The sequence below is a fragment of the Solanum stenotomum genome, chromosome 11 (genome assembly GCF_019186545.1).
Source record: "Solanum stenotomum isolate F172 chromosome 11, ASM1918654v1, whole genome shotgun sequence".
Taxonomy (NCBI): domain Eukaryota; kingdom Viridiplantae; phylum Streptophyta; class Magnoliopsida; order Solanales; family Solanaceae; genus Solanum; species Solanum stenotomum.
In genome coordinates this window covers 1,852,223-1,862,355 of record NC_064292.1, presented here as the reverse complement: position 1 = coordinate 1,862,355, position 10,133 = coordinate 1,852,223, and the positions used below count along the sequence as shown (strand labels likewise).

Here is a 10,133-nt window from a genome sequence, read left to right as displayed (position 1 = left end):
AAATAAGTCATTTGGCAACTCCTTAATCTTGTAATAAGACAATGATAGTACCCTTAAGGATCTTAGTCTTGGCAGTATGTTATACAGCACCCTCTTGCTCAGAGAGTAATAATTGACATCAATATATATCGGAACGAATGTCCTCAGCTGCTCCAATTTGTAGAGGGTTGTCAATTTCTCAAACTCACCACCTTCTCCCATTGAATAAGATAAGTGCCGACTTTTTTCCAACATATGAGATCCTTGGCTCTCTTCCAACCTGATACAAAGTTTTGAAGATGCAATTTGGGCTAAATCATTGACAAGGTCATGCATTAAGAATGATTCCTCTATGTTCCTTTTAGAAGGATTTGGGACCTTTTCTAATAATGATCTTGATCTCAACTCGAGAAAGTATTGGTTGCCTGAATCTTCAATTATTTCATCTTCCTTTGGTACGAGACCATTGGCAATCCATAGATGAATAACTTGTTCTTTCCTAAATGGATAATCTTTAGGAAATATTGCACAAAAGGAAAAACATCGCTTTAAATGTGCGGGAAGGTCATTGTAGCTCAACATCAACGCTGGTAATATGTCCTTGTCTCGCAGCTCCCATGTTTCACTTCTCAGAATACGTTTCCACTCTTCAACCTCTGATTTCGAGCGTAACATGCCAGCTAGTGTCTTCAGAGCTAAGGGCAGTCCTTTGCACTTAGCTGCAATTTGTTTTCCGACCTCTTCAAGTTCCGGATGTCCCATAGGATCCATGTTTTCAAATGCATGTCTTTTAAATAAAGACCAAGAGTCTTCAGTAGACAAATTGTCCATGCTAATTTTCTCATTTGCCATCATCAAGGCAACACTCTCTTTACGTGTTGTCACAATGATCTTACTTCCCATACGTCCTTCTACAAAAAGATTTCTCAAGTCAACCCACTCATTGTAGTTGTCATTCCAGACATCATCCAGAACAATAAGAAACTTCTTTCCCTTTAAGCTTTCCTTCGATTTGACTTGAAGCTGATTAAGATTGTTGTCATCCTTCGAGTCAAATGAGCCAATTTCTTGAAGTAACCCTTTTGTTATTCTCAAAGCATCATATGCCTCAGAAACACAATACCAAGCTTTCAAACCAAAATGGTCCGCTTTATATGCCTCAGAAACCTTTGCATCATTGTAAACCGCTTTAGCAAGTGTTGTCTTACCCAGGCCGCCCATTCCAACAATAGGAACTACAGTCAGCTTTTTTCCACTTGCATCTTCAGACAACAATAGGTCAATCAAATTCTCTATTTCATTCTGCCTTCCAAAGATATCAGAATCATCAACCACAGAAGTTGAAGGTGTTCTAGTTTCTTGTTTAGTCGAACCAAAATGCTCCTTTAAGCCAAGACGACCAATTTGCTTTTCCAACACCTCCAATGTTTCAATAGTGTCTTCCAACTTGTCCTTTATGTTAAGGAAAAATTCATCGCTCAAGCAAAGGTTGAGGTCACTTACTTGCTGGTTGCTTGTTTCTGCAAAATTCTGATGCTGACCTTCCACCTTAAGTCTCAAAGCTTCATAATTGACTTCTTCTATTAAGTTTTCAGCAGAGTCGACAGCATCTCGAAGCTCATTAAGCCAGTCGCTCACAGACGGATTTGATGCTTGCTTATTCTCTGCATCACTTAGCACAATCTGAAGACCACGCAAAGTCATTTTCAGCTTCTTTAAGAGCTGAATGTGATGCTTATGCTTCTGAAACATGTTGAGAAGATCACCCTGAGGAGCAAGCCTATCAAACAGAACATTCAAAGCTGAAGAGAGAAATGCACCACCAACTGCTAAGCCAATTTCCATTTCTGAAATCTGCAAAGCAAAACAAGTATAGTGATCAGAACACAAAATAATTTTGAGAAGATAAATGTTTCAATTACTAAAGGAACTTTACTTCACCTGAAGAGTAATTTGCAAACAAGAATGATCAGTGATTTCTCAATCTTTTTTGTTATTGATCTATAATTGGTACAACACTATAGTTTTCTATAGGAAAAAAATAATAATTTAAATTGTCCTTTTTTCTCTTTTCACCTAACAACAAGAGCCTTTCATCTCAATTGAATAATTGAGGAAATATATTTTATATATTTTGAGTGGGTGGGTGGACAGCCATAGAAGAAAAAGGAATCAAAACTATACCTTATTGTCCTTTCCATGAGTATCACTTTTCACCCAACAACAACACTTTGTCTTCATAATGTTTTATTTTCATTTCTTCTTACTTTACTATCACAATTTTTTTATGCTTGAAAACAGTACGTCAACAAGTTGGGAATTTGGTAACACCAAGAGCTATGGTAATTAAATGATAAAAGTTTCCCCTTGTAGTTGTTTTGTTATATACAAGATTAGAGTTTTCGAGCTTGAATGGTTGAAAATTGTAATAAAGTCCTATTGATAGTGTGAACTAAAACACCTCATAGTAAATTATTACCAAGCAAACTCGGATGAGGTGAAAACACATTCGTATTTTTTATTTACAATAAATCAATAGATGCATACCACCATGAGTTAAGACCCTATAGTTTGGTCTTTGGTGGGGACTGACATACCACCAAATTGACATATTTTTATTGGAAATAAACTTTCACCAACTGAGACAAGATGCTTTATTAGATGTTAAATTATCTAGAAATGACCTCTTGTATTTTTATACATAAAGATTCTGCATTTTATCAAAGCACAAGGGTGCAACTCTATATGAAGTCATTGGAAAAGTTGAAACAACAAAAATTCATGATCTAGGTAGAGAAAATGTATCATTACAAAAATGCAGATATAATATACCTTTACTATAAATTATAATTATATAAAGAAAAAATAACCATTACAAAAATGAATAGTGTAAATATAATATATGATTAATAAATAACACAATGTACTTTAAATAATCGAAAACAATATAAACATTCAATAAAGTAGTGATTAACATACAACAAAATTTTTAAAAATACAGTACATAATACTAATAGAGCATTTATAGGAGCAACGTACTAATATTAAAAGTTGATACTATTGTGTAATGTTTATTCAACTGTATTTCATCAATAATTATACTTTTAGTTTAAAATTTAGTATAGTGAGTTAAAGTTGATTTATACTAAAATAGTATCAACAATATTTTTGTGTAAAATTTGGTGTTATGAATTGGCCAGATGCAAATCCCCCAAAATTTGGTGTCTAACACTAGGTTCATCACTACTTTGTAGCTAACTACCCCTAACTAATAGGATTTTTTCTAATCCTTAGCTAAATAGGCTTAACAATGAATTTTTGATGTTTAATTATTGAATTTGGTTGTCGTCAATTCCTCTTCTTCTTTTTTTTTTTAAATTATTATTATTATTATTATTATTATTATTATTATTATTATTATTATTATAATTGAATATCTACTCTAGGGGCAGCAAACAAATGGGTCAATTCAAATATAGACGGTTAAAATGAGTTAGGAGAAAATGGATAAAATATTTTATCCACCCATATTGGATACGAATAAAAAATAGGTTAACTAACGAATAATATTGCTATAACTACTCCAGCTAAGGCATTGCTCATAGTGTATAGCAGGTCCCCTTGCATACCAAACAGACTCCAATGGGTCTAAAAATATCCTTGAACTACGTAAAACTAAATAAAAATGTTCTCAATTAATAGTTTAGTTTAAAGTTATTATTATCGTCAATAGTTTGGTCCAAAAATACTTTTATTGTTATTTAATGGATCAAAAATGTTTTTATTTTCAAATAAATAGATTATTATTTATTTTCTTTTTAAACATATTCTTTTCCGAATAATAATTTTTTCTTTAGCAAATGCTTATCCTACTTTAATTCGAAAAATATTTCTTATTTTATTAGAATTTCTTAATCGTTATTTAAATGAAAATTATTGATGAATTATTATGATCTTATATATATGTCATAAATTATCAGTTAAAAAGTACATGAAGTCATTTTGTTTTGACTAATAAAATTAGATTAAGAAGAAAAAAGATTTTTTCCTACTTATTTATTAGTTAACGTAATTTTAAAAGAGAGATAATACATAGTTTCCTTTTTGAACTTGGCCTATTTTTTGAAAAAGACAATTAGATTTTGTGGGGGTCCTATCACCCCGCTATTTTTGTTAAAAATAACATAAATAGTGTGCCAACCACCACTTTTAAGAACATGTTTTTAAAGGTAAGAACATATTTCAATTTGTTTAGATATATGTGCTTAATTCGTTAGATTTACCATCTTATCTGCTTTTCAACAAGCAAATTACTTGTACGTTTATCTGGGCAAGTTTTGTTGAAATCAAATAATCGTGTGAGATATTTATTCTTGCTACGTTTATCAAAACATTAGTATTATTATTTGTATATCGGCTCCTCTGGCAAGTTTAATTTCACGAGGTTCATCCAATTGTCTTAATCGTGACTGCTCTACTATTTCACAAAGAATTTGAGGTGTACTAGTATTATTATTTTGTAATTGTGTAGCTTCCTTTTTTTCCAGTGTATATTACTATATGTTGCTTCATTTGCTTTGTTTATTGTAATTTTGTTGATCATATATTCTTGCACGATGCTATTATTTCTTCATTTGTTTTGAGCCGAGGGTCTATAGGAAACAACCTCCCTACCCCCACAAAGGTAGAGGTAAAGTCTGTGTACATCTTACCCTCCCCAAATACCACTTGCTGGATTACATTGGGTATTTTGTACGTCGAGATGTACTAGTGATTAGATCTTGTCGGAATGCGTGCGTCCACTATCAGGCAATGGACCAGGTCCCTTGACTCAACAAGAACAGTAACTGAAATAAAGGTGCAGAAGATAAATAGCTCAAAGTAAATCAGACATGTGGAAACCCCCTTGCTCAAGGGCGATGAAAACCACGGCCTGTACTCACATGATTTCAGCCCAAACTCCATTTCACTCAAACAGAGCAACGATTCAGATTACAACTTCTTGCAACCTAGGAATTTACCTCTAAATCCCTTCCCCTTCTATGTAGTATCTCTACTACAAAGAAAGCAACTAAGCAGATACAACACTGCCCACTAAGCCACCTAACTCTAGATAACTTAGACTTCAACTAAGCAAATACAACACCCACTAAATCAGCTAACTCTTAGATGATTTAGAATTTGACTAAGAAGATACAACACTGCCCACTAAACCACATAACTCTAGATGATTTAGAATTTGACTAAGCAACAACAATGTTGCCCACTAAACCAGTTACCCCTAACTGACTTAGACTTTTTGAATGAACTGAACAAAGATCTAATTCCTTTATAGCTTAGGAATAGATTTACAATTTAAGCACATAAGACATAAAGCTCAAAATACAACAAGACTCTTCGGCACTTCATCAGGTCCCTTTGTTGAGCATGAGCAATGTTCTTCCTTGAAGATGGCCTTTTCCTTTTGAGCTTATGAATTCTCAGGAATTCACAACTTTGTTTGCCAAAACTTGAGTTTGTGTTTTGGAGAAGAGACTATATCAAAATGGACACAAACTCTTGGGACAAGGCCATTGGCCGAAAGCATGCTTTTATGAAAAGTTGTGCACCAACCACATTAGAGTTGGCAGCCTTTTGACAGTTGTAAAAGTCCCTTTCTCGTATGCAGACTTTCCGGGACCAGGCCCCTTGCTGCGTTCTTGAAAAAGACTTGCTAGCTCTCTCTCTTCTTGAATGAACAATGTTGTTTGTTTATTGTTGTATCTATCAGTTACCAACAAGGGTTTTGACCACTTAAACAAACAATTTCGTCCGCCCTTCCTATTGGTGAAGTACGTTGCACATCTCACCAACCAACCTGAAAAGACAACTGTAAAGATAGCTTTACAAATGTGCACCACTTTGAATCTGGACAGAAGTACTCTGCCAAGGACCGGGTCCCTACATTTGTGAGGATCATCAAAATACTAGAATATAACATTTTCCCCCTTTTTGATGAAGACACGCAAATATTCCTCATGCTGAGTTTATTCATTCATTTCCCCTTTCATCAGTCCCAATTCTGATCCCTTGTTAGATCCCTAAGTTTATTAAATCATCAAAACTTAACATCAGCTTCAAAGTAACAGATCTTTTCTTTTGCGATTGTCCTGTCAGGTTGTATATTACAAGTCAAAATGGCGCAAGGCTAGGTTGTTTTTGATGTCCTTTACGGGTAATGATAAAACAAAGCATGGGTGTTCTGTATCCATTAGGCGGAGATTATTTATTTGTAAACCGGCTCCTCTAGCAAGTTTTCACGGGATTCAGTCAATTGTCTTGTGATGAATGTTGAGATGCACTAGTCAAAATGTTGCGAGGTTCTTGTTGTTGCAGAGAATGAAAAGATAAAAGCAGTATTGATTGTTGGTGGTGGACCTACTAGTGTTAAACTTGCTGCAGTAATCACTGTCGATTTTCCTCAGAAGAAGGTAACTTTGGTGTAAGATGGATCCAGACTACTAGAATTTGGAATGGTTAAAAAACAAGAATATAATGTGGAAGTGAAATTGATGCAATCTGTCGATATGAGTAATAACACGAACAGCTTGGATGGAAACAAAACATATTTCACCTCGTCTGGGGACACTATCAGAGAGGATTGCCATTTTCTTTGCACGGGAAAGCCACCGGGTTCAGAGTGGTTAAGGGAGATGTATTTGAAGGATCGAATCGATAATTTTGGATGATTGAAGGTTGATGAAAATCTTATAATCAAGGGTCATAGAAACAAATTTGTTGTTGGAGATATAACTGATATTAAGGTAAGCACTAAACTGCATATCTCTTTTTTCTTGAAAATGTCTCCTTTTTGAAGTGACGAATCTTATATGTGTTCCTAAGAAAAGAAATTTGTCCATTTTTCGTGGTCTTCAAAGATCGTGAAAACGCGTAAAAGCTCTTGAATGGAAAAGAAGAAAGCGTCCTGTTGGGAGTGACTCAGGTGATATATCATCTATACAATCACATTTATGCAGTGTCAAATCCTCGAGAAACATACTCATCTCACCAACTGGCTGCTCCAATTTCAATTTCTGGCAACCAGATATCTCTATGTTCTTCAAGGTAGTGGGCAGTATGCTAAAAGGAAAGAAGGTAAGAGAGTTACAATCACTAATATCTAATTCAACAATATGCTTCATTCCCTCAAGTTGGGATCTAAACAGCTCAGTATCATCAAAAACAACTCCAACCTTTGGAGAACCACCAACTTCAAACCTTTTTAAACTTGAAAGTTGGATGGGTGTCTCCAAACTGACTTCAGGGCAATTTTTAATTGAAAGGTTCTCAAGTGTAGGGAACTCTCCACTTCCTAGTACGTGCCATAGCTTCCACTCCGGCATATCTTCAAATTCAAGCTTCTCAAGACAGTTAAAAGGCTTTTTGGAGGACAAACTGCCATAGAATTCTTCTGTCACCTCTGTTATTCCATGCATCCCTTTAACGGAAAGGATTTTCAAAGAAGGGAGTTGTCCTAGTGCTGGCAAGGAATAACAGTCCTTGCAGTAGCTAAGAGACAATTTCACCAGCTTAAGAAACAAAGGATCAGCTAGCCAATTTGGAAATATTGTCCCTCTATATCCAGTGATTTCGACTTCTTTTATGTTTTTATGTGGGCGTAGCTCATCAAGAATGTCTCTTTCAGTTTGTGAATTGTCGGCACTACTACTTTCACTCCACTCCAAAGATAACTTGTCAACATGATTCTTCTCCCTCATCTTTGCCTTCACAGCTTCCCTTCTATCAACCACATTTTGCAACTCTACAACTGATAGAGATCCATACAAGTTCTGTGCTTCACCCAAATCTTCCATTCTCCAACCACTTAGAAGAAACTTGGCTCCCACTAGCACTTGGAGGCTTTTCAACTTGCTCAGATGTAGAGGCATCTTCAAGAGAGAAGTGCTGCTTATGTCAAGGTGATGCAAGTTGATTAACTTCTCCATCTGCAGCGGTAGATCTTCAAGATCATCACAAGATGATAGGAGAAGTGTCTCTAAGTTATACAACACACAAATGGAATCTGGCAACCTTTTAATCTTTGTCTGAGAAATATCCAAAAATCTGAGGAGCTTTGATTTGATAAACAAGTCATTTGGCAACTCCTTAATCTTGTAATGAGACAATGATAATGCCCTTAAGGATGTTAGTCTTGGCAATACGTTATGCAGCACCCTCTTGCTTAGATGGTGATAACAATAATTGACACTAATACATGTCGGAAGAAATGTCCTCAGCTGCTCCAATTTGTAGAGGGGTGTCAATTTCTCAAAGTCACCACCACCTTGTCCCATTGAATAAGATAAGTGCCGACTTTCTTCCAACAGATGAGATCCTTGGCTCTCTTCCAACCTGATACAAAGTTTTGAAGATGCAATTTGGGCTAAATCATTGACAAGGTCATGCATTAAGAATAAATTCTCTATGTTCCTTTCAGAAGGATTTGGGACCCTTTCGAATAATGATCTTGACCTCAACTCGAGAAAGTATTGGTTGCCTGAATCTTCAATCATTTCATCTTCCTGTGGTACGAGACCATTGGCAAAATACGTTTCCACTCTTCAACCTCTGATTTGGAGCATAACATGCCAGCGAGCGTCTTCAGAGCTAAGGGCAGTCCCTTGCACTTAGCTGCAATTTGTTTTCCGACCTCTTCAAGTTCCGAATGTCCCATAGGATCCGTGTTTTCAAATGCATGTCTTTTAAATAAAGACCAAGAGGCTTCAGTAGACAAATTTTCCATGCTAATTTGCTCATTTCCCATCATCAAGGCAACACTCTCTTTACGTGTCGTCACAATGATTTTACTTCCTTGTCTCCTTGTACAAAAACATTTCTCAAGTCATCCCACTCGTTGTAGTTGTCATTCCACACATCATCCAGAACAATAAGAAACTTTTTCCCCTTTAACCTTTCCTTCAATGTGACTTGTAGCTGATTAAGATTGTCATCAGCCTTCAAGTCAAATGAGCCAATTTCTTGAAGTAAACCTTTTGTTATTCTGAAAGCATCATATGCCTCAGAAACACAAAACCAAGCTTTCAAACCAAAATGTTTCTGCACTCTCTCATCATTGTAAACCGCTTTAGCAAGTGTTGTCTTACCCAGCCCGCCCATTCCAACAATAGGAACTACAGTCCACTTTTTTCCACTTGCATCTTCAGATAGTAAACGGTCAATCAAATCCTCTATATCATTCTGCCTTCCAAAGATATCAGAATCATCAACTAAAGAAGTTGAAGGTGTTCTAGTTTCTTGTTTAGTTGAACCAAAATGATCCTTTAAGCCAAGACGACCAATCTGCTTTTCCAACACCTCCAATGTTTCAATGGTTTCTTCCAACTTTTCCTTTATGTTAAGAAAGAAATCATCACTGAAGCACAGGTTAAGGTCACTTACTTGCTGGTTGCTTGTTTCTGCAAGATTTTGATGCTGGCCTTCCACCTTAAGCCTCAAAGCTTCATAATTGACTTGTTCTATCATGTTCTCAGCGCCGTCCACAGCATTCTGAAGTTTATTGAACCACTGGCTCACATGTCGATTTGATGCTTGCTTATTCTCTGCATCACTTAACACAATCTGAAGACCAAGTAAAATGTCCTCCAGCTTCTTTAAGAGCTGAACATGATCCTTATGCTTCCGAAACATGTTGAGCAGATCACTGTGAGGAGCAAGCCTATCAAAGAGAACATTCAAAGCTGAAGAGAGAAATGCACCACCAACTGCTAGGCCAACCTCCATTTCTGAAATCTGCAAGTAAAACGAGGAAACACAAAATGATTTTAAGAAGATAAATGTTCCAATCTTCAATTACTAACAAACTTTATTTTACCTGTTGAATGCTAAGAGTGATATGTGATCAAGAATGATTTCTCTCTCTCTCTTTTGCTAGTGGTTTTACTTGTAATTGGTACAACTATGTCTTATCTACAGTCTACAGCTCACAGCCATAGAAAAAAAAAGAGTAGCAAAAACATTACTTTTGCAATTCAATAATTGAANGGGGGGGTCTAAAATAAAAAAGAAATCATTTTTGAATCTTGAATTTAATAGAACTGAATTCCTTGTTTTTGTATAGTTGAAAGTCGAAGAAAGGAAAAGGCCAACATCATTTT

At 35.7% G+C, this 10,133-nt stretch overlaps 1 protein-coding gene across 1 annotated transcript in view; it reads right to left on the bottom strand.

Annotated features, from left to right (window-relative positions):
* LOC125844459 (putative disease resistance RPP13-like protein 1) overlaps nt 1-9,859 on the bottom strand; it is a 10,686-nt gene extending 827 nt beyond the window's left edge. The window contains exons 1-2 of the mRNA XM_049523773.1: nt 9,851-9,859; nt 86-1,833 (exon numbers count right to left, since the gene is read on the bottom strand). Coding sequence (XP_049379730.1) covers nt 86-1,824 — 1,739 coding nt within the window. The 5' untranslated portion in view covers nt 1,825-1,833; nt 9,851-9,859. The remainder of the gene's footprint in view (nt 1-85; nt 1,834-9,850) is intronic.
* Nucleotides 9,860-10,133: the final 274 nt, after the last annotated feature.